Source organism: Hypanus sabinus, chromosome 6 (genome assembly GCF_030144855.1).
Source record: "Hypanus sabinus isolate sHypSab1 chromosome 6, sHypSab1.hap1, whole genome shotgun sequence".
Classification (NCBI taxonomy): Eukaryota; Metazoa; Chordata; class Chondrichthyes; order Myliobatiformes; family Dasyatidae; genus Hypanus; species Hypanus sabinus.
The window spans coordinates 168166112-168192186 of record NC_082711.1 but is presented as its reverse complement, the minus strand read 5'-3'; the positions used below and the strand labels follow the sequence as shown (position 1 = coordinate 168192186).

At 40.8% G+C, this 26075-nt stretch overlaps 1 protein-coding gene across 7 annotated transcripts in view; it reads right to left on the bottom strand.

Moving 5' to 3' along the window:
• Positions 1-26075, bottom strand: part of cluha (clustered mitochondria (cluA/CLU1) homolog a) — a 93020-nt gene that overhangs the window by 9296 nt on the left and 57649 nt on the right. For all 7 annotated transcript variants that reach the window (XM_059973453.1, XM_059973455.1, XM_059973456.1 and 4 more), the window contains 8 exons: positions 24300-24544; positions 23503-23587; positions 20229-20382; positions 18090-18229; positions 13609-13689; positions 9135-9260; positions 6713-6834; positions 6477-6570 (listed from right to left, as the gene is read on the bottom strand). In XM_059973453.1, coding sequence (XP_059829436.1) covers positions 6477-6570; positions 6713-6834; positions 9135-9260; positions 13609-13689; positions 18090-18229; positions 20229-20382; positions 23503-23587; positions 24300-24544 — 1047 coding nt within the window. The remainder of the gene's footprint in view (positions 1-6476; positions 6571-6712; positions 6835-9134; positions 9261-13608; positions 13690-18089; positions 18230-20228; positions 20383-23502; positions 23588-24299; positions 24545-26075) is intronic.

The window sequence follows — 26075 nt, the reverse complement described above, 5'->3', positions numbered from 1 at the left end:
CAATTCAAATTGAAGAATTAGTCAAGGTGATGAGCTGCTGGTGAAAATAATTGCATCTCACGGTTTCCACATCACCTTGCTTGTGTATGTGATAATTACACAGAACTCTTAAGCACCAGGCAAGCCAGGAAAAAAAATCCCACTTATTTGAAAGAGGTACCCCATGTGGAATGCAGATCACCCAAATCAACCGTGAGTGTTTCTCTCTTCGAAACACATTTCACAATGCATTGAATTTTTTTTTAATTAAATGACACGTCGAGCAGATGTTGTAGATATTATGGATGTCTCAATTTCTTTTCTCTCTTGAAGTCAGTCACTTGTGCAATACCCACTAGTGGAGACTCTTCTCTTTAAGAGCCTCAAAACTTTTAACCTACATGTCAAATTTCTGTCGATATAAACCCCTTTCTGGATAACCAACAGGAGATGCCAGGTGACTTGTTGCTGCCAACCTTAGGAACCTTACTTTCTCCATTGGCTATGATTATGCAAGCTCAGTGGAAAAACTCAGTAACTTCCCGTCCAACTTCAAGACAAAGGCAACACAGTATTCTATGACATCCTGCTTAACCCAGGTCACAAATTCCTGATCCTACCATGGGACATTTTACTACCCTGGATGTACCATATGAATAAAAGTGCTATTGAGATGGAGAAGGAAAACTCTGATTTCAAACCTCTGCTGCCTGTGGCCATACCCACTCATGGGGAGGCTTCGGGAGTAAACCCTGAGGGAAATGTCCAGAGTTACAGTCCTTAAGGCAGTCCTACATTGAGTTCAACGCTGACTGGTAACTCCTGCAATGCTGCTGGTGCCCAACTATCGATCTCTGCCATTCTTTTGGGTTCATCAGATGTGTGGAGAGGGGGAGCTGCTACATAGGCAACAGTTTGCTCTTTATATTGTACTGTCCTAGATCGTGTATCTAGACAGCTAGGAAGCAACATCCATGGTCGACTCTGACCTACAGAGGCCTCATACCGTTATTGAGATACACAAACGGGATCTTTCTAGATGTGCCATGTAACTGGGCATTAATCCATGAAGCTATTGGGGGAAACCCTAATGTGGTCCTTTGGCAGTCTTGCTTCACAGCTGCTCTCACTCACCAATGGCCAGAGCACAAGACAGAATAGTCCAGGCGTTATACAGCTTAGAATCAGGACCTTTGGCTCAACTAGACTATTCTAAACATGATGCCCCATCTAAGCTAGTCCCATTCACCAGTTTTTGGTCCACAGCCTTTAAAACATTTCCAATCTGTGCATCTGTCTAACTCCACCCTCAAAAGCTGCCATTGTACTTGCCCCAGCCACCTCCTACAGCAGACCACCCCACAAACACACCACACTCAGTGCAAAATAAGTTGCCCCTCTAGTTCCCACCAAATCCCTCCCCTCGCACCCCATACCCTCTGCATTCTCAGCACAGTGTAATAATTAAAATTAAGCCAGAATCCAGGTCAGTTTTCCAAAAAAGACCAGGAATTTTATTTATTGAGATAGGGCGCGGAGTAGGCCCTTCCAGCCATGCCATCCTAATCACAATCACGGGACAATCTCACTAATGAGACCAACCAATGATCACCCGAGGCATCACACTGCTTACTGAGACACTGTTAACCTTGCCCATCTGTGAAAGGCTCTCAGCTGAGAAGCAGCTCCACAACGAGGAAGCCAATTCTTAATTTGGCAGTGCTAACACAAGTCACGAGGAGGAGCGGCAATAATTATTATGATGTGATTGGCTTGTTTGCAGAGAAATAGTGCTTTTGAAATTGTGCCCACGTTCAGGAGGAGTGCCAGGAATAGAAAACACTCCTCCATTAATGCCAACAGTCTCACCACCACAGTTCACTGCAGTTTGAATGTGAAGGCTGCAGCACTGTGTGGGAGTGTTGTAGTGAGGGAAAATGGCTGTTATATCATTATACCCTGTGCAAAATGCTAATGCTTTGCCACTTAGATTGTGGATCAGGCGTGTTTTGTTTGTGTCAGAAATTAAAACAGAGGCGGATAAAAACAGATTAAGTATTTACAGGATAATTAATTTTAAAAGAATTGCATGCACTTTCAAGTCCTTGTCTCAGAGCTGAGCAAATTTGAAACATTATTATTAATACAGTTCTGTTGGGGCTTTGTTATACGCAGGTAGATCCATTTTAGAGATACCCAGCACCAAATCCACAACCACACCAGTTTGCACAATTCACAATACTTCAGGCCGTCAAAAGAATTGGGCGTGCACTTCCACGTTGCAGGTTAATTTAGATTTGGTATGCAAATACACTCAGTGGCCAGTTCTGTTGGTAGGCCTGCTCTTAATAATTATCAAATCAGCCAATCACATAGCAGCAAATCAATGCATAAAAGCATGCTGACATGGTCAAGAGGTTCTGTTGTTGTTCAGGCCAAACATCAGAATGGGGAAGAGATGTGATCTAAATGACCTTAACCGTGGAAAGATTGTTGGTGCCACACAGGATAGTTTGAGTGTCACAAAAAATGTAGATCTACTGGGATTTTCACGCACAACAATCTCTACAGTTTACAGAGAATGGTTGAAAAAAAAAACAAAACAAAAATCACATCCACTGAGCTGTCATTTTATGTGTGAAAATGTCTTGTTAATAAGGGAGGTCAGAGGAGAATGGTCATACAGGTTCAAGCTGACATGAAGACAACAGTATCCTAAACAACCATGTTACAACAGTAGTTGTGCAAAAGCACATCTCTGAATGCACAACATGTCAAACCCTGAGGTGGATGACTACAGCAGCAAACCATGAACACACATGCAGTGGGCAGTTTATAAGCTTCAGGAGTTACCTAATAAAGTAGCCACAGTGCATATTTGAACATTACACACCTAATGAGTACATGAAATGAGAACAGACAGTGAGTTAATCCCATTAAACTCTTCACACTGATTTTGTAACATTTCTTTCGATCTTCTCTTCAGTTCTTTGTTCCCTGGTTTGCATTCTATTTTGTTCTGATTCTAACCACATAAATTCCACCCCACCAAAGTGCTCACTTAAAATAGCAATGAATGCAGAAGTGGCGTGTATATGGAAAGCATCCAGATCTGAGAAATGCTGGATGCTGATTAAACAAACACTGATCAGGCAGGTGGACAGGCAGTCTGCATGACAGGGAGACTTGAAATCCATCTCTTTGACTCTCCACTCTGGCTGAACTTAAACCCTGAAGAGAAAAGACTAGAATGCAAATCAGTTCCTACAAAATAATGGTCTTGAAAATAATGATAAATTTGGACTTCCTCTAAGTGGTTCCAGTGGGCGTTGAAATCTTTGTTTAGGAGTGAGGATTTTAAATTTGGTTAACAACTGGCTTAAATGCTGTCAACCACAAAAATAGCATTTTATTGTATAATCTATCTCATTCAAAGGAACAAATTGAGGCAAGTATTTTCTGAAGTAATATATCCAATAAGAGCACGGAAGCATGTTTAAACACATGCAAACTCTCTTTAAAATAAACAGCCACAATGTATAGTAATCCCCAACAATGGTGGTTCAATTTTATACAGTAATCTACCATAACTCTAACCAAAATTATTTTGACCCAAAACAATTCCCTTCCCCTCATCAAGATTGCTTGTTGGTCCAAACTCCAGTCTCTCTGATGCCTCAAAGTTATTTTAATTCCAATTCTCTGACAGGACCAGTGCTAATTAAACTGACAGGTTAGGCTGGGTAGGCAACTTCAGAGTAAAGTACACATAGCAGAAACCCTTCTTAAAAGGCTTGGGTGAATCAGAGGTTTTTTTTTATATATACAAGAAATTGCAAATATTGTGGTCATTACCAAATGTTTTGCTGATTTTTAACATTTTCTTCAATTTTTAGAGAATTTTCCCTAATTTCTCCAGCTGTAGTGGTGGGATTTTAAAGTCTAATCATTTGTGTAAGGCTCTAGTCCAGGCTTGTTAACACAGGGGCAATGAAACAGCTTTCTGCACAGTCAGTCCTCAGACATAATAAAAGATGCCTTATCTTGAGGCACCACCCTGACTGTGTGACACTGATAATGTCATCCCAACCAAAGGCAGGAGAAAAAGCAATATACGACATTATTTAACTGGATAACCCACAACCACCTCTACTGGTCCACTTAGCTGAGCCAGCTCCATGTACACTATAAACATGCTGATGTATCTATTCAGTGTCCCATCACCTTTCTAAAAGACAACCTCCCACACCTAATAAAGTGGCCACTGAGTGTGTTCGTGGTCTTCTGCTGCCCTACACAATCCACTTCAAGGTTCAATGCGTTGTGCGCTCAGAGATGCTCTTCTGCACACCATGCGTTATGCATGGATATACGAGTTACTGTCGCCTTCCTGTCAGCTTGAACCAGTTTGGCTGTTTTCCTCTGACCCCTCTTATTAACGAGGCACACTCACCCACAGAACTGCTGTTCGCTGAATGTTATTTTAACCATATAACAATTACAGCACAGAAACAGGCCATCTCTAGAAACAGGCCCTTCTAGTCTGTGCCGAACGCTTACTCTCACCTAGTCCCACTGGCCCGCACTCAGCCCATAACCCCATTCCTTTTCTGTCCATATACCTATCCAATTTTACTTTAAATGACAATACCGAACCTGCCTCTACCACTTCTACTGGAAGCTCGTTCCACACAGCTACCACTCTGAGTAAATAAATTACCTTTCGTGTTACCCTTAAACTTTTGCCCCCTAACTCTCAACTCATGTCTTCTTGTTTGAATCTCCCCTACTCTCAATGGAAAAAGCCTATCCACGTCAACTCTATCTATCCCCCTCATAATTTTAAATTCCTCTATCAAGTCCCCCCTCAACCTTTTATAAATAAAGACCTAACTTGTTCAACCTTTCCCTGTAATTTAGGTGCGGAAACCCAGGTAACATTCTAGTAAATCTTCTCTGTACTCTCTCTATTTTGTTGACATCTTTCCTATAATTCGGTGACCAGAACTGTACACAATACTCCAAATTCAGTCTTACCAATGCCCTGCACAATTTTAACATTACATCCCAACTCCTATAATCAATGCTCTGATTTATAAAGGCCAACATACCAAAAGCTTTCTTCAACACCCTATCCACATGAGATTCTACCTTCAGGGAACTATGCACCATTAATCCTAGATCACTCTGTTCTACTGCATTCTTCAATGCCCTACCATTTACCATGTATGTCCTATCTGGATTATTCCTACCAAAATGTTGCACCACACACTTATCAGCATTAAACTCCATCTGCCATCGTTCACCCCACTCTTCTAACTGGCCTAAATCTCTCTGCAAGCTTTGAAAACCTACTTCATTATTCACAACGCCACCTACCTTAGTATCATCTGCATACTTACTGATCCAATTTACCACCCCATCATCCAGATCATTAATATATATGACAAACAACATTAGACTCAGTATAGATCCCTGAGGCACACCACTAGTCATTGGCCTCCAACCTGACAGTTATCCACCACTACTCTCTGGTATCTCCCATCCAGCCACTGTTGAATCCATTTTACTACTTCAATATTAATACTGAACGATTGAACTTTCCTAACTAACCTTCCATGCGGAACCTTGTCAAAGGCCTTACTGAAGTCCATATAAACAACATCCACAGCTTTACCCTCGTCAACTTTCCTAGTAACCTCTTCAAAAAATTCAATAAGATTTGTCAAATGTGACATTCCATGCACAAATCCATGCTGACAGTTCCTAATCAGACCCTGTCTATCCAGATAATTATATATACCATCTCTAAGAATACTCTCCATTAATTTACCCATCACTGATGTCAAACTGACAGGCCTATAATTGCTAGGCTCGCACCATTCTCTGTAAACTCTAGAGACTGTTGTGTGTGGAAATCCCAGATCAGCAGTTTCTGATTTACACACACCATTCTGTCTGGCATCAACAATCACTGCATGGTCAAAGACACTTAGGTAATATTTCTTCCCCATACTGATGTTCCGTCTGAACAATTGAACCTCTTGACTACGTCTGCATGCTTTTACGTACTTAGTTGGTGCCGAATGATTAGATATTTGCATTAACGGTGTGTACCTAATAAAGTGGCCACTGAGTGTATACGACATGGGAAAGCAGCGGACACCAAAGAGAAGCAGATTCACTGAAAAGCTGTTTACAAATCAGCTGATCATGGGATCGCTAGCAGGGAAAAGGGATGAGATGGCAACATTAAGGCAAGCTCAGGGGGAAATTTATTGACTATGTGAAAGGGAAACCCAAAAAGCTAGAGAAATTAATTTAAAAACAAATAGAAAACCCTGTAGACCTAACACATTCTAGTGGTAGTAATACAGATATTCCTTCAGTTTGAGTGCACAGCAAACATAGACTGCAGATGGCATAATTAACACCAAGCTCGACAGTGACAAGGTGCAAATGAGATGTGTAGATCACACTGAAACTGCAAGACTGACCTGGTTTTTGTAGATGGTGTAACCATCTTTCTCGTGCTGTAGCGCCGATCGAAACTCTGCTTTGCTCTCATAAACACGTGCTACCAGATGGTGGCTACGAGCAGTGGGGGAGGGAAAAATAGAGGGGAAAGAAAACAAAACAATTTCATTCTTAGATTATTCTTAAAATAGTTTTCACTATTACGAAAGGAAAGGATTAAATTTTTTAAAGCAGAAGATAACTAATAATTTATTACCTCAAGGCAACTTTGAGAGATTTTGTTCCGTGATATTTTCCATTGATAGCCAGCGCACTGTCCAGGAACCTCAGGGCAAGGTCATATTCCATAACACCATGTAACACAAGACCAATATTACTCTGCAACAGAAAATATATCAAATGCACTCATAAATTAGAGTAGTTTGTTGCACAAGTCTTCAGGATTATTTCTCCCTGAGTAGAAATATTAGTTGAATGGGCTGGTAAAATCCAGGCCCTGACTATTCTCAGGCAGAAGTAAATGATACTATGCCATTGTGAGTGGGAGTGAGGGAGGAAAGGAACAGATTTTGCCATTGTTTCTTCACTTACTGTGTTCTGCTTTCTACCGAGCATTGTGGGCATGCTATGTTGGTGTCGGAATACGCTGGCGATACTTGTGGGCTGCTCCCACCAAATCCATGGGTTGTATTGGCTGCTAACGCAAATGTTGTATTTCACTGTATGTTTCAAAGACCACGTGATAAATAAATCTGAATGTCTGCTATCCTGGCTAATATTTACACCTCAGCTTCACAAAGTTAACAGTGAGATGCCCCAGAATACTTGACAAAGAGCCGCAGGAAGATATCTACTGGACAATGAATAGTTTGAAACAGGGAAGTGCTAAGCTCAGGACCACATCATAGCCACCATTGTAAGAGGGGTTAAAAATCAGAGATGGACAAAGAATTCGGAGTGAACTGTTTTGCAGGTTGGGGATAAGATCATCGAAGTACTTAAAAATAAAAAAGATTATTAAATATCAGTTCTTTACTGCGGTATACAGCTGCCACCTGTGGCTCCAAATTCAAAGTAAATATACGTACAAATGTACAAACAGAAAATAATATTAATAATAAAGAAAGCAGTAAATATTGAGACCATGAGATGAAGAGTCCTTGAAGTGAGTCCATAGGTTGTGGAAACATTTCAGTGATGGGGTGAATGAAGTCATCTCCTTTGGTTCAAGAGCCTGATGGTTGAGGGGTAATAACCGTTCCTGAACCTGGTGATGTGGGTCCCGAGGCTCCTGAGCCTTTTCCCTGATGGCAGTAGCGAGAAGAGAGCAAGGCCTGGGTGGTAGGGGTCCTTGATTATTTAAAGATGATTTCCCATGACAGTGCTTTTGAGTAGATGTGCTCAGTAGTGGGGAGGGCTTTACCTGTGATGGACTGGACTGTATCCAGTACTTTCTGTGCGACTTCTATTCAGGGCATTGATGCTTCCATATCAAGCAGTGATGCAACCAGTCAATATACTTTTTGCATGTGACAGCAGCTACACCGCAGTACACTGCTTCAACAGGCGGGCTAAATCAACTGAGGGTGGCTGAAGGGCCTCACACCCCAGTGAGATAGGGGCATGCCTGTTCTAGCATGTGAAGTCAGCTCCAGTGGACTGGGTGGATGAGATCTACAGTGAGGTCCAATGGCCAGGAAGGCGGCTCTGCATTGCTCTGTGGAGAGGTGGAGAGCGAAGGGCACAACATGTCACAGATGTTATGTCATCCACAGCAACCAAGGAAGATCTCATTATGATGACTACTAGTACCACTGGATCCAGACTCCCAATGGCTCTTCCCCTTTAAAAACTCTCTTGCACTTGTTTCCTGTCACCGTCGGATATGATAGACACTGTGTTTTTTGAGCAGAGTTCAATACTCAGATGGGTAAACAAGACAAGGATCAAATGAGCCTTCTTTATGGAGCAGCCCGAGGGCTCCGAGGCACGTGTTAGGATAGTTAAGTCGACAGGTAACAATGGTATGTTAGGATTTCACAGATATGAACCAAGACAGGTACGGACATGAAGACCAGGCAGATTTATCATTCAAGTAGACGTATTTTGTATGACGCCGATCACAACATTTGAGGTTACAAGTGGTCCGGCTCAGCCAGGGCTGGGATTGGTAGCCTGCAAGATGTGGCATCAAAGACGTCGTCATTTCAGGGCTTTCACCATATTTAGCTGTGTGCAAATTGTGCTTTGCAGTATTGGAGATTAGTTAAAGCTGTAAATAGTGCGGAGCAACCACGCTTAAGGGTTGATCAGCAGACAACTTCAGAGTTAACGCAAAGAAAACTGGAAGAGGTTACTGCTAGCAAAATAATTGCCCCAATTCTGAAAAGAAAAATTTGAAAGGAAGATCAGAAGTCTGTGAAAGGAAAGGTATAAAAGCCATTAGTAAGAATGGGAAACTAAGCAGTAAGCCCACAGTCAATACTTAGCAAAATGCTGCAGAACTTTTGAAACTATAGACAGATCTTCTGATCTACCTTGGAACCCTATAATCAATACCTGGAGCATGAATGATTCCAAAAACAATAAAGCTCTATTTCAAGGCTTGTTAGACTTTCTTCCCCCTTCAGTGACACATCAGCAGCTGGGCTGGAATTCTCCAAAATGCAGATACTCACGTCCAGCAGGGCCATTTCCGGGTGATCCTCACCGTACACCAGGATCAGGAGGTAGCGAGATCGATACAATAATTTTAAGGCAGTTGACAACTGGCCATTGGCAAAGCAGTACAAGGCAAGGTGCATCTGCAAAACAAAAGAAACAAAACCCGTTTGACAAAATGCAATCTGAGGATATTTTGAGCCAGTGTTAGAATGCTTTAAAACACAAACCTCTCAGGGATTGGCTTGCATTATCCCATCACTATGGTCAGCGGCCAGATAGAGGCGAGTACTGAATATTATTATAATGTGGCATTTGGACCACTCTGTTAACAGTGATATCTACTCCTATCAATGCCAGTGTCAACTCGAGGTTAAATGCTCTCCTCTTGCTCCTAAGACACCTTGGAAGCTAAGCAATGGCATCCTTCCAGATAGCAGCCAACTTTGGCAAAGAGACAGCCAAAGATCAAAACAGATCAATACACTGGGGCCTGATGCATATGTACAAAACAGCTTTTCTTGCATTAGTCAAAGCAATTAAACCAAACAGGTCAGAAATGGTCCTCCTGCTCTACACCTGAGAAGTGCAGCCAACAACTTGAGCATTCTAACCATCTGAGTGTTTTTGGAAAATCTATACTTTTTAAGAAATGAGGAAACTGTATCACACAAATGGAAATGGAAGAGTTTACTGAATCACTGAACAGAAACATTAATGGGAACTGTTCCTGCAGCAGTCTGCAGAGTGGAGGTCAGGGGCAGGAGAATGGTCATTGTAGAAGGATGTGAAGGCAGGAGTGATTGAATTTAGTGCTTAAACATAAATAATTATCACTTGGTTGAGGTAGCAGAGGATAAATGTGGAGTTAATTATCTTTAGACAAGAAAATCTGTGAGATAAAACAGCTAGTTGCACTTTTGAAATGTAAAATTACAGTAAAGACAGTTATTTGAAAATACTCAGTGGCCAGTTTATTAGGTACACTTGTACACCTGCTCATTAATGAAAATATCTAATCAATTAAACATGTGACAGCAACTCAACGCATTAAAGCATTTAGACACGGTCAAGAGGTTCAGTTGTTGTTCAGACCAAACATCAGAATGGGGAAGAAATTTGATCCAAGTGACTTTGACCGTGGAATGATTGTTGGTGCCAGAAAAGGCGGTTTGAATATCTCAGAAATTGCTGATCTGCTGGGGTTTACCACACTCAACAGTCTCCAGAGTTTACAGAGAATAGTGCAAAAAACAAACATTCAGTGAGTGGCAGCTCTGTAGAATAAAATACTTTGTGAAGTCAGAAGTGAATAGCCAGACTGGTTCATGCTGACAGGAAGGCAACATTAACTCAAATAACCACAAGTTACAACAGCGACATTTAGTGAGGATCCTTGAACATATGTCAAACCTTGAAGTGGATGGACTATAGCAACAGAAGACTGAATGTACACTTAGTGGCCATTTTGTTAGGTACAGGAGATAGCTAATAAACTGGCTACTAAGAGTATACCCTTAAGACATCCATCATGGGATTGTGGACTAGGTCTCCATGCACTGCTGTTGTATTCTATAATGATAGCTAATCCCCAGAGAAATGTCGTTAAATATTGTTGGAATTATTTTCAATAATTGAATAGGCAACGCACCATGCTACAAGTATTTAGCCCTGAGCTTTCATCGAAATCCAGCTGACATGGAAGAACTATGGCCAATGAATTCAGACCGCAATCTTTTTTTATTTTTGCATGTGAGGTAACAGAGTTTGCACCCTTAACCTGCTAAGCAGAACAGCACACTTTTCAATTTGTAGTTAAATTCTTGCTAATCACTGCACTGCAAATGGAAATAAATACTTAAATGCCTATAATTCTACTTAAATAATTACTTCAGCCACTTATTTTATTTAATTACTTTTGAGCAACAAAAGTAATATATTTTTATATTCCAAAATATAAATTAAAATATATTTTGATAACTCATTTTATTTTGATTAGGATGCTGTCTTGAAAGAATTGTGACCAATATAAACTATATATTTTATATTTATTTATTTTCCTTTGGATTAGGAAAGGGTACAGAGGAGATTTACCAGAATGCTGCCTGGTTTAGAGAGTAAGCATTAAGATCAGAGATTAAGGGAGATCGGGCTTTATTCTTTGGAGAGGATGATGATGAGAGGAGACATGATAGAGGTGTACAAGATATTAAGAGGAATAGACAGAGTGGACAGCCAGCACCTTTTCCCCAGGGCACCATGGCTCAATACAAGAGAACATGACTTTAAGGTAAGGGGTGGAAAGTTCAAGGGGAATATAAGAGGAAGGTTTTTTTTACTCAGAGAGTGGTTGGTGTGTGGAATGCACTGCCTGAGTCAGTGGTGGAGGCAGATACACTAGTGAAATTTAAGAGACTACTAGACAGGTCTATGGAGGGATTTAAGGTGGAGGGTTATATGGGAGGCAGGGTTTAAGGGTTGGCAAAACATTGTGGGCCAAAGGGCCTGTACTGTGCTGTACTGTTCTATGTGATCAGCTGCGTGGAGGGGGAGCCTGCTGCATGGGCAACAGTCTGCTTTCCATATCACACTGCCCTGACTCATGTAGCTAGACAGCTAGGACTCAATATCCATGGTCAACCTTGACCAATGACTGTTATTTCAGCTGCTTGTTACCTTTGTTCTGATTTTAATTTTATATTTAGGAAATCCATTTATTTTATTTTGATTAGGATGCTACCTTGTGACCCGATACTTTGGGGGAAAAAAATTATGATACAACCATTCTTGCACTGTCAGTGATAAACTCCCCTTGTTCTGCTTCAAAGCTTTGCTGTCTGCTTCACACTTACTAACCTGTAAAATACCTGTATATTATGCACACAAATAAAGCAGGCTCGACAATGCTATTTAAAATGATTAATTCACAGCTCAATTAACACAAGATGAACAAAGTAGCATTCACCATTCACGCTTTGGTAAAACAGACACTACTATAATCTCCTTGCCAGTAAATTTCATATCTAAAAGCTCACATTTTATCCCATATTCATACTTTGACTTCTAACTTAACACAGAACAGCCCACAATGTTGTGCTCAACCAATTAAATTAGTGATCAAATGGCCATCTAAATGCCTACACAATGTCCATATCCTTCCATTTCCGTTAGCTAAACATCTCTTAAAGGTCCCTGTATCCGACTGTACCACTGCCCCAGACAGCACACTACAGGCACCTACCACTCTGTATAAAATACCTGCTCTCCACATTTCCTTTGAAATTACCTCCTCTCACCTGAAATGCATGGCATCTGGTATTAGACATTTCAACCCCAGGAAAAAGAGTCTGTCTATGCTGTCTATGCCTTTCCTAATCTTATAAATTTCTATCAGATCTTGCACCACTCCAGTGAAAACAACTGAAATTTGACCAACAATACAGCACATGCCCTCTAATCTAGACAGCATCCTGATAAAGCCCTTCTGCACTCCCTCCAGAGGCTTGACATCCAGACTTTATAACACTTCTTAATTGGTGAATGGTGTTTCTTTTTGCTGCATGTCGCGCCAACACACCACAGCAAATTCCTCATACAGTCAATCCTGGTTAATTGATTCAACAGTTTTTCAGGGCAGCTGCTTATTTGGGACAACTCTTAAAGAACAAGAACTGAGAAAGTAGCTGGGATTCCCTTTGTTTAATTTTGGGCATTATGCTGCTTAATTGGGACAGGATGCTTTTGCTGAACAATTTCTAATTAGCACAAGTCACGTGCACTTGCATGGCTGGTTAGACTGTGCATAGAGTGAACAGTTAATAGCATCCATCATGTGTGTTCAAAAAACCCAGTGAATTTTGTCACTGAAAGTTGGTGAGAAATGAGTAGTAAGACAATTCAGAATTGTTTTGCTCGCTGCAGTTTCAAGCATTCAGGCTTGGAGATACCAGAAACGGCCAGGAGTGAAAAAAGAAATCAATGAATTTCACTACTTCAACAAGTTAGGAACTACAAAGAATCCTGTTGTTGTTAACTATTAGGAACTAATAGTTTTATAGTATTGTAGTAGTATTAGTAGTGCTCTAATTTGTTCTGTATTTCATTTAAGTACACAACTTAATAATTTGTTAACAGGTAGTTTGTCTTTTTTTTATACCTTTTTAACCATTTCCATCAAACTTCAGCTAACTGAGGCCAAATGTATTGGTCCTGATTATCCTAATTAGCCAAATCCACTGTACCTACAAATATATATGGCAAATAAAGTTGATCCTTGATACCACAATAGCCACAAGGATCTGAAAATGCAACATGGCCACACTGACAATATTGAAACTGGACAGTCAATTAATCCACTGCACTATTTTAACAGATTGATTACACTCCTAAAATACCTCTGCAGGTTAGTTTGGAGATGGTGGTTACAGTAGTAATAAAAGCAACATGGCTGCATGAGCAACTTTCTTTAGGTTTTAAAATATGATTACTTACATATTCCTGGATTGTGTTGGGGTGATCCACACCCAGTGCTCTTTCACTCATCAGCACTGCCTTCTGCTGGTTGTTCAGAGCCTTAATTAAAAACAATAAAAACAAAGAACTAAAATTACAAGTTGCAAATACAATCCACTATAAAAACGTACAAGGCAATCCAATAAGGGTCCAGTTGCAGAGAAGAATTGGAGATGTGGCCTTAACACTGTAGCCACAATTCTCTAATACATAACTGAATGCTTACTCAACTGGCAAATAGATTTTTCATTAGCACATCAATTTGAAGACAGACAAAACCAGAAAAAATGACAACATCCTGCATAAGTACCAGAGCTTTGACCAGAGGCCAATCTGGATATTGGAAGTTTGCCGAGGGGGAGACTTCAATCAGGTCCACTGCCCGAGGATAAAAGGCAGGAGCAGGTCACAGCAGCATAACAGAACTTTGACCAGTGACCAATTGTCACCTGGGATTGATTAGTAAGAGCAAATTAAAGGAAGGGGAAGTGCAGAGACTGTTGTCTGAGTGGACATAGCCAGAGAGGTGATTTCAAGCCTTTAGCTCTCAGAGGCTTCAATAAAGAGAGATTTCACTTAGAGGAAGCAAAGGAAAGAAAAGCTCAAATGTTTTCCTTCCCTTTATACCTGTTCATCTAGGACAGTAGGGATGACAGGCAGGATAGTGAAATGCTCCTCTTGCAGGATGTGGGAAGGCAGGGAGACCTCCAGTGCCCCTGACGACTACAACTGCAAGAAGTGCATCCAGCTGCAGTTTCTCAAAGTTTATAAGGAATTGGAGGTGGAACTGGATGAACTCCAGATCATTCGGGAGGCTGGAGTGGTGATAGGACATACAGAGAGGTAGCTACACTCAAGGTGTATGACACAGGAAACTGGGTGACAGTCAGGAAGGGAAAAGGGGTTTAAGGAGCCAGTGCAGAGAACCCCTGTGGCCAACAGGTAGATCACTTTGGATACTGTTGGGGGAGGGGCAGGGGCGCAGGAGAAGAGGCACTGAAGGTATTCTGCAGCACAGTTGCAGATTGACAGGCATGACATTAGGCATTATTGAATCATGACTGAAAGATTATAGGTGGGAGCATAATGTCCAAGGTAAAGAGGTTACACAGGTATGGAAAGTGGAGTTGAATCATTGTGGATAGAGCTACGGAACTGCAAGGATAAAAAGACCCTGATGTATACAGAGCCCAAACAGTAGTAAAGATGTACCCTACAAATTACAATGGGGGTTAGAAAATGCATGCCAAAGGGGCAATGTTACAATAGTCATGTGTGACTTCAATATGCAAGCAGATTGGGAAAAATCAGGTTGGCACTGGATTACAGGAGGGGGAATTTCTAGAATGCCTATGAGATGGCTTTTTAGAGCAGCTGGTGGTTGAGCCCACTAGGGGATCAGCTATTCTGGTTTGGGTGTTGTGCAATGAACCAGAATTGATTAGAGAGCTTAAGGTTAAAAAATGCTTAGGGGAAAGTGATCATAATATTATCAAATTTCAGAAGGAGAAGCTTAAGTCAGATGTATCAGTATTACAGTGGAGTAAATGGAATTACAGGCATGAGAGAGGAGTTGGCCAGAATTGATTGGAAAAGAAAACTGGCAGAGATAACAGCAGAACAGCAATGGCTAGAATTTCTGGAAACAATTTGGAAGCCACGGGATATATACATCCCAAAAAGGAAGAAATATTCTAGAGGAAAGATGAAACAACCATGGTTAACAAGTCAAAGCCAACATAAGAAACCAGAGAGGACATATAATAAGAGCAAAAATTAGTGGGAAGTTAAAGGATTGGGAAGCTTTTAAAAACCAACAGAAGGTAACTAAAAAAGCCATAAGGGTAAAGAAGGAATACAAAAGTAAGCTAGCTAATTATATTAAAGAGGATACCAAAAATTTCTTCAGAATTATGAGGTGTAAAAGAGAGGCAAGAATGGACATCAGACCACAGGAAAACCATGCCGGAGAGGAAGTAATGGGAGACAATGAAGTAGTCGTCAAACTGAACAAGTATTTTGCATCAGTCTTCACTGTGGAAGTTCCAGGTAACAGGGGGCATGAAATGAATGAAGTTACCATAACTAGACAAAAGGTTCTTGGTTACCTGGACCAGATGGTGTACACCCCAGAGTTCTGAAAAAGGTGGCTGAAGAGATCGCGGAAGCATTAGTAATGAGTTTTCGAGAATCACTAGATTTTGGAAAACTGGAAAATAGCAAATGTCACTCCACTCTTCAAGAAGGGAGAGGCAGAAGAAAAGAAACTACAGGCCAGTTAGTCAGAATCCACTGGTTGGGCAGATGTTGGAGTTGATTATCAAGGATGTGGTCTCAGAGCACTTGGAGGCACAGGATAAAATAGGCATGGTTTCCTCAAGGGAAAATCTTGCCTGACTAATCTGTTGAAATGCTTTGAAGGATAGACAAAAGGTTGATGATGTGTACTTGGATTTGCAGAAGGCCTTTTACAAGGTGCCACACACAAGGCTGCTTAACAAGCCACAAGACCATGGTATTACAGAAAAGATTCTAGCATGGATAAAGCAGCAGCTGATTGGCAGGAGGCAAAGAGTGGGAATAAATTTCTGAACAGCTGCTGGTGACTAGTGGTGGTTCCACAGATGACTATGTTGGGACCGCTTCTTTTTACATCATATGGCAATGATTTGGATGATGAAATTGATGACTTTATTGCAAAGTTTGCAGACGATAGGAAGATAGGTGGAGGGGCAGGTAGTTTTGAGGAAGTAGAGGGGTTACAGAAGGACTTAGATTATGAGAATGGGCAAAGAACTGGTAGATGGAATGCAGTGTAGGGAAGTGTATGGTCATACACTTTGGTAGAAGAAATGAAAGGATCGACTATTTTCTAAACGGAGAGAAAATAAAAATAACTGAGGTGCAGAGGGACTTGGCAATCCTTGTGCAGGAGCCCCTAAAGGTTAATTTGCAGGTCGAGTCTGTGGTGAGGATGGCAAATGCAATGCTAGTATTCATTTCAGGAGGACAAGAACATAAAAGTAAGGATATAATGTTGAAACTTTATAAAGCACTGGTGAGTCCTTATTTGGAGTACTGTAAGCAGGTTTGGACCCCTTCTTAGGAAGGATGGGCTGAAATTTGAGAGGGTTCAAAGGGGTTCACGAAAATGATTTCAGGATTGAATGGCTTTGTCATATGAAGAGCATTTGATGGCTCTGGGTCTATAATCACTAGAATTCAGAAGAATGGGGGGTGACCGCATTGAAACCTATCGAATGGTGAAAGGCCTTGATAGAGTGGAGGAAGAGAGGATGTTTCCTATGTAGGAGAGTCTAAGACCAGAGGACACAACCTCAGGATAGATGGGCATCATTTTAGAGTAAAGATGAGGAAAAATTTCTTTTTCCAGGCAGTGGTGAATCTCTGGAATTCTTTGCCACAGGCAGCTGTAGAGGCCAAGTCTTTACGTATATTTAAGGCAGAAGTTGATAGATTCTTGATTGGTCAGGGCATGAAGGGATACAGGAGAAGGCAGGAGATTGGGGCAGAGAGGAAACTTGGACCAGCCATGATGAAATGGCACAGCAGACTCAACGGGCCAAAAGGCCTAATTCTGCTCATACAGTACATCTTATGATCTTCTAACTAAAACAGCAATGTGTTGTGCAATTCAGTTTTGTAGCTGGGCTTAAATGATGTATAAACTAGAAAGAGTGCACAGAAGATTTACAAAAACATTGCCAGGACTAGAGGGATGTTAGGCTGCTTGGGACTTTATACCTTGCAGCATAGGAGACTGAGGGATGACCTTATAGAGAAAAGGTATAAAATCATGAGGGTGTTAGATAGGGTGAATGTGTAGGCCCTTGCCCAGAGAAAGAGATTCAAAAATTAGAAAGCATAGGTTAAATGTGAGAAGGAAACAAATTAAAAAGAGACCCAAGGGGCAACTTCTTCATGGAACAAAATGTCAAAGAAAGCAGTTGAAGCACATATAACAAGGACATTAAGAAACATTTGAACAAGTTTATGAAGAGAAAAGGTTTAGAGGGATGTAGGCTAAATGGGACTAGTTTGGGTGAGCACATTGGTTGAGACGGACAAGTTGCTGTATTAATCTACAAGCCCCATACCCCACCATCTAGGAGCTAGTTGTTGGAATATCCACTCTAAACCCTTTTGCCTCCTCTTCTGAATCCTTCCTAAATATCTTTCTCTTTCACAACCATTTCCTAAATTTGCCTCTCCAACATCCACAACATGATGGCATTTTAACAATGTGCTAAATGCAGTATACTAAGTGCAATTGTATTCGTTCCTGCCACAAGGTGAACCAGGATAGTAGGTTAGTAAGGAGATCAGATACCCAGGTTTACACTGCTATGCCAGGTGGCTGAAGTTAAAACAATTTCCTACACTTGGATCAGCTAGTTTATTCCCCACTAGATGTAGCTACAAGTCACTGAAAGACGTACCTCATTGTAATCACCCATGATATAATTTAGCCGAGCTAGGAGCCGAAGGCAAGCACATATTTCCACGTGCATTGCACCATACACATTGTTGAAAAGATTTAAGGCCTCATTGATGAGCTCACAGCCATCTTTCAAGAACCCTGTAAAGACAAATATTTACATCTAATTTCTGCATTCATTTTATGACAGTCACTCAAGTCAGCCAAAGTCAACGTCCAGAAAGACCCATGCCTAGAAATAAAAAAACCCACAAAAATGCTTGAAATCCCAATGACATGTTAGTGAAATACTGCCATCCTGAAATACTAACTGTTTCCATGATTTCATTTTAGATCTTTCTCACAATATGGCTGTTGCTGGTGGGAATGGCATTTAGGCCTTAAAACTATAAGATATAGGAGCAGAATTAGGTCATTCAGCCCACTATGTCTGTTTCACCATTCCATCATGGCTGATTTATTATCCCTCTTAACCCTATTCTCTTGCCTTCTCCCCATAACCTTTGACATCCTGACTAATCAAGAACCCATCAACCTTAGTTCTAATCTCTTGGCCTCCAAAGCTGTCTGCGACAATAAATTTCTGCCTGCCCCTGCTTGCTCCTGGACTGAAACTTGCTAGGTTCAAGTAGCTTAGTTTGCATGCAGTAGCTCTAGAGTCTCACGTTCTGAACAGAAAAATGGCAAAGGTTCTCTTCTCTGTAGAATGTCAGTTTTTCAATAATCCAATTGTTTCATGGCCAACATTTCTGATCATTATTTAAATCAACACCCCACCAATCTAAACTTCTTCCCAGCTACTCTAGTCAAAAGTCAACCTATGCTGGTAACTCAAGATATTGTCATCCCAAAGTTGGTAGTGAAATGGAAGTGAAAATACATTTGTCATACTACTTAAACCTGCATTTTAGAGATTCTCTCTCAAGGTTTTTCTTATAACTATGCTGGAGACAAGGTAGATACAACGCATGGATCAATGTACTTGCCTTTAAACACCACAGATTTTAAATTTGAAGTACTAGATCCTGCTTCAATTGACATAACCCAGAGCTGTTTTTCCAGTCAATTAAAATCAAAGATTTTATAGTCAATTAATTTAATGAAAGAAAAAGTCAAAGCTCAAAGTAGATTTATTATCAAAGTATGTATAAGTCACCATATTCTAACCCTGAGATTCATTTTCTTGTAGGCATTTACAGGAAAACAATGAAATACAATGGAATGAAAAACTATACATAGTAATCTAAACAATTGGAAATTATTATCTTCTGAGACAACAATGTTACACTCCCCATCTTGTAACGTCATGATGAAACTGGACAGTGAGCACCAGGACCTTCCACCTATTTTCACAACACTAACTGGCTTCCTTTTCATCGTCATCGGCTGAATGTAGCAATGGGGTTTGAAATGCAACATTGTGTAGTCCTTCCACACAAAAATTGCACCAGCATCCAGCTGAGAAGACATACAAGGTGCCTGCTCACTGCCTTCTGCTCTTAATAGCAATCACAAGGTTAACCTCCTCTCTGTTCTATGGAGTGGGACGTTCTGCCTCTCTTGGATAACACAGCTGAGGCTAAGAGCTTGCCAAATAATTAAAAACAAACCTCCATTGTGGCACTGTGCCAGAGTGACAGTTGGGGAACATGAAACAAACTGATTTATAATCACAACCCCACACCCTGTGTGCCATCATGCTAATTAACAGATTAAGCATGACGTTTTAGCGTCTAGAAGATTATTGACCAAACTGGTTGCTGTTGGTAAAATGGGAAACCAGGGCTCATTAGGTGACACATCAACCCCGTATAGTAAATATCTGCCTTTGCATAATCCACTCAGCAGTATGTTGTCTCTTCTGTTTAATACTTCCATTCTGATGCTTGTTGGTCTTTGTTACGTGTGGTTACTTTTGTCAGTATTTTGTTATGTATGGTTTTTCATGTATTCTATAATATTTCTTTATTTTCCTATGGGTACCTGCAAGAAAATGAATCTCTCGGTTGTATACTGTATACATACTTCGATAACAAATTTACCTTGAACTTTGATGTCTACACATAAATAGGAAATGGAGATCAATTGAAAGTATCACCCCTACAGTGCCCATGCAGATCCTGCCTTATGGATACTGTACCTTGTTGAACTTTAGCTTGCCCACTTTGGAAGAAATGGAAGGCATCAGATGCCTTGGGATTCACATGCTTGACGACTGGGAAGATATTGAGGATGTCTTCCTCTGTGAAAGTTGGTCGGTGCCGGCTGTCGAAGTTGTATTCCTTGAGCAAAATCTATAAAACCAAAACGAGTTCATCAAAAAAATTGCAGTAATCCAGTGTCAGATTGCAGGAAAGGATTTTAAAAAGACACCAGATCCAGTACTGACAAAGGGTTGCTGATGTGAAATGTCAACTCTATTCTCTTTCAATATAGACTGCTGAGTGATCCCAGGCTGCTTCTTAAAAAAAAATACCAGTTCAAAGGCATGTGAATGTGAGGAAAGTTAAAGATTATGGACTTCGTATAGGCAGAAGGAATTAGTTTAGTTAGCCCTTTAATTGGCTTGGCACAACATTGTGGGTCAAAGGACCTGTCCTGTACTGAATTTTTCTACGTTATTATTCACTAAGATTGCAAGGTTTAAAAATACTCTCCAGTAGAAGATGCTAATGCTCATTTTGTCCCTCATGTAACTCCAAATACAGTTTACAACCTGGACGATCCCATGGGTTCTACATAACTTTTGCAACTAGTTAATTTTTAAAAATATAAATAAATAATACATAAATATAATTGCTCTAAATTTACTTTACAGCAATTTCCCCCTTAATCCTCTTTCCCCGCTTTTCTGATACAAGATGAATAATGTACTTAATTCCTAATTATCTGATCCCAATGTTTTCTTGTCATCAGTCACCACTGGAGACCAATGAGATTTATTTCCACAATATAGGGCCATACAGGATGATGTTGTTGCACTTCTTCTGGAAGGTGACTGCTTGTAGGGGTTTTGACCCAAAACACTGATGACTCCTTTCATCCCACAGATGCTGCTTGACCCAGAGTTCTTCCAGCAGACTGTTAGTGACACAAACTGATGATTCCTTACTGAACAACTAGAGACAATCCAGTTATTCTTTTTTTCAGTAAAGACCATTTATTGAACTTGGTGTCAGTTAGATCCCATACCAGACCAGTGTAGTTGACGTTGGACAGTGTATTTACCACAAGGTCCAACTTAAAGGCTGGTGAATGTTTATACACATTAGTAGTGCAAATTTTCACAAAAATAATTAAACTTTTGATCACATTGATCTAATTCTTGGTGAAACTAACAGCAGGGGGGTGCACAAGATTTGTGGTAAGGGGGAGGGGACGAAAAGCAGGGACACAAAGTATCATCTCAGACCCCTCATGGTACTGATACACACACGTGCCCTTCCTAATGCAAGTGCATTTAAATTCTTGCACGAGCCCTTGAACCAAACTGCCCTCTCTATACACACTATCGAGCCCAACCTGTAGAAGTCACTGGTTTGACCTGGCTGGCACGCACAGATGGATGTTAAGGTTTTGGAGAGAGTGCTAGAATGATAATCAACAGATATAGTTGCATACAAACACTGAAGCTGAGAATATTCCCCTCAGCGAGAACGTCAAAGGGAGATTCAACAGAGGTATCAAATTGATGAAATGTTGCGATAGAGAAGATGAGAAACTCTTTCCAATGACAAAGGAATCAATAACCAAAAGCCTTGTGTTAAAAGACTTTGGCAAAAGGAATGGAGAACAGATGGGGGTTGGGATTTGTTAAATGCAGAGAGGAACAATGCTACAATTGGTCCATGCCTCACATTTAAGCATAGTGCAATCCTCAGATCTGCACTAATCTTCTAGCAATTTAGGAGTAATGGAACACAGCAGATACAAATTCAAAATCAGAGCCAGCCAGTCTTCAGTTGCTGACACACAAAATGCTAGGTGAACAGAGCAGCTATGGAATGAAAGAAACAGTTGGCGTTTCAGGTTGGAGACCCTTCATCAGGACCGGAAAGGAGAAGCTAGAATAAGAAGATGGAGAAAGGGGATGAAAACAAGTTAGCAAGTGATAGGCAAAACTAGGTAAATGTAAACTGCAGGAGTAATCAGTTTGAAGTTACAAGGGTGGCTTTGTAAACAATCAGTACTCTTAACAGAGTTTTCCTCACTGCCCAATACGACCCCAGTCAAGGTTTCATCTGTAAATTCACTGATCCAGCTTACAGTATAATCTAAATCAGTAATGATTAAGATGACAATAGACCCAGCACCAATCACTGCAGCAAACCACTGGTCAAAGGCCCACAGTCAGAGAGACAACCACCTACTACCACTCTGTAGCTTCTCCTGTGAAGCCATGCTCAATCCATTAGTGACTCATCCTGAAAGCAAAGCAATTGAACCTTCTATCCAGCCTCACATGTGGGACTTTGTCAAAGACATTAATAAAACCCATGTAGACAATGTCCATTGCCTTTCCTTCAACATTCCTTGTAACCCCATCAGAAAAAAAAAAGATTAGTTAGGCACGATATATGACTCTCTGAGCCACGTTGATCATCCCTAACAGGCCCTGCCTATCCAAATACTTACACATGTTGATCTTTAGAATACTTTCCAATGATTTAGTCACGACTAATGTCTGCTTTTGATTTCCTGGCTTATTCTCCGAGTCTTTCTTGAGCAACGTTTGCTCCCTTCAGTCCTCCAGTACTTGGCTAGAGATGCTTTAAACATTTTTGCCACAGTCCCTGCAATTTCTGCACTAGCCTCCCACAATGTCTGAGGAAAACACCTTGAAAGGCCCTGGGGATTTATCCACCCTTAAGTTGTCTCAAGATAGCGAGCACTTCCTCTTCTGTAACCCAGGTACTGTCCATGACCTCACTCCTGTTGCCTCAGTTCTACACAAGCTGCGGCCGTCTCTCAACTAAACAGCAAACCGATTTTAGATTTCCCCCATCTTTTTCAGCTCCATGCATAAGATAATCACACTGACCTTCAAGAGAACCAATTTTGTCCCTCGTTATCCTTTTGCTTTTAAAATACCTATAGAAGCCCCTGGGATTCTCCCTCACTATAGGGAGACTTAACCAAGAGGCTCTGCTGTTCTGGATTTCCAGCATCTGCAGAATCTTGTGTTTATGCTTATTAGCCAGTGGTTTCTTTGGAACCATTGGCTGAGGAGGACATGGTAGGGGCCATAATGATCTGATCTAAAGCTGGCAGAAATACTTCAAATGTAACATTTACAATAACAACAACCATTATCAGACCGAGAAGGAAATACTTGTAGGGTTAGGGGATGCTTGTGGAGAAATGGTTCTAACTGGATAGCTTTGACACATAGCCATATAAACCCGTTATCTTACCTGTATACCCGACTTCACACAGATCTCCCTCAAAAGACTAATTTTCTGTAGGCCATATTTCTCTACCACCTGATCCACACTCTCACTAAATAAAAGAGAAACAAAAATTAATAGGCAGGGAATCTTCTATTAGGAGCCTAATTAATTCCTATCAGTAATTCACCAAGTATATCAGACAGTTCTGTTTATCTCTTCACGCAGGCAGTTGACTCCAAATATGATAGATCTTATGCTAGATTCACTATGATGCACAGGCTTATATTTGTTGACATTTTGCCAGAATCTTCACCACTTCAGTGTATCTTTCTTCAACTCAGGATGGAAGTGAAGGATGAGACAAGTGCAAGCCCATAGGTTATGGCTCTTCACCCAAACGCAAGGCCATTAATGGAACCTTTGGCCATCCTGCTGCCAAAAACAGGGATGTGGAGTTCAACTTTCTGCTCTGCAAGTATAGCCCTGCCCAGCCATCATAAGAGAGGACCTTAACTACCTCAAACTCTTGTGATCATTGAGCAGTAGTCAATCATGATAAAGCCTGATTCAGGAAGAAGCCTGCATATCCATACAGCCCACTGACACTCAAATGTACAGGTTCAACCTTGGACGCATTTTACAGAACAGTACGCTTCAATGCCACCCCAAGGCAGAAAATTATTTCTCTGAGAAAGGACAGAAGGCAAAAGAAACAAATATGAAGTAGTAAGTGCCGTATATGGTACCAATGTTTAGGCGTCATTTCACAGCATGTGCACTTCAGCCCCCTCAACTCCAATACAATGATTCAATATCCATACCAATCTATACTGAAGTCAAAGTAACTCTTGGTCTCATTGCTGATGTTCTTCCACAGCTCTTGGGGGGTGGTGCTCGCCCAGGCTGTGTTATCGGCATTTCCGAGATGCCGGGGTTTCCTCTTGTTCCTCTTTTTCTTCGAGACCAGTTCATCAGTCGGGAGGTGAGCAATGGGGTTTGGGAAGGAGCTGAGGAAGCAGTTGAGGAAATGGCTTATGGCAACAGACAGACCAGACAGCTCCACACCCTGAGTAAATAAAAGGATGGAAAATTAGTTAAAACTTTTAAAAGCATCTTATAGAGTGGACTGTCAGTCAAAAACCATCAAGCTTACAGAGAGGAATCGTACTACTCTAGGAGGACCACTACAAGTAAAACTATGGCAACACACACAAAATAATGGAAGAACTCAGAATCTCAGACAGCATCTATGGGGAGGAATAAACAGCTGATATTTCAGACTGAAATCCTTCATCAGTCCTCATGAAGGGTCTCAGCCTGAAACGTCAGCTGTTTATTCCTCTCCGTAGATGCTGCCTGACCTGCTGAGTTCCTCCATAATTTTGTGCATGTTACTCTGGATTTCCAGCACCTGCATAATCTGCATTTATAAGCAAAACTACTATGGGTAGACATTAATTAAATAGGAAAAAATCTCACCCAAGTTTGACTTTTAAAAGAAAGTCAACAAGCCCATTCAAATAAATGGGCTCACAACCCACCAGCTAACTATCAGTATGTTCTGGTCTGGTGATAGCCACGTGATTTTGCTAGCTCCCTCTCACTGGGCACACATATATCCTTCTGTGAAAGATAAATAAAATAAGAGGAAAAAAATCCAACACTAAAACAGTAGTTTGGGGGAAAAAAAAGTTCTGGAATTATATTTCCCAAGCTCCAAACTAGGAGAAGGAGTTTTCAATGCTGCTCCCCATTCAATAGAATCATGGCTGATCTTCTGCAGGTCTGAACTCCTGTGCCAGTCCCATGCACTGCGCCCCTTCCCCCAAATTTCCTAAAATGCATCTACCTTCTCTTTAAATATCCCCAGCCATCTAGCTTCCACAACCGCCAGGGGCAGAGAATTCCAGAGTTTCATCACCCTCCGATAGAAGAAATTCATACACTTTTCAGTTTTAAATTACTGTCCTATACCATATAACTGTGCTCCCTCGTTGAAGACTCTCCCCCTAGTGGAAACATCTTAACACCAACTCAGTCTCACACATTTCTGATTCTATTTTTTAACTACTTGTGATAGGATAATCTTCTCATCCCATGAGACAGGATATTACAAATGCTGGAATCTAAAACAAATACAAGTTGATGCAAGAACTTAATAAATCAAACAGCATCTGTGGAGGCAAAGGGATGGTCAATATCTGAGGTCAAGACAACATGTCAACTGTCTCTTTGTCTCCTGTTTGTCCTGCTGAATTCCTCCAGCAGTTTTGATTTTTCCTCTCATCCCAGGAAGCAGCTGATGAACTTGTCAGGAACTGCCTCCAATGTCTGTACATCTTTTCTTAAACAAGGTGACCAAAATTGCACAGTATGCAAACTCATTGTAACAATCCTTCTCTCTATTTCAAAATCTCCAATCCCCCTAGCAACAAACACCAATGTGCCATTTGCTTTCTTAGATGGTTGAAACTAATTAAATAAAAGAAGTCCTTAGTGGACAAAATTTGTGCACACAAATCCTTTTTGGCACACAATTCCTTTGGTTGAGTCAAATCTATGGAAAACAGCTTGCCACTCTCAACTTTTACTAGTGT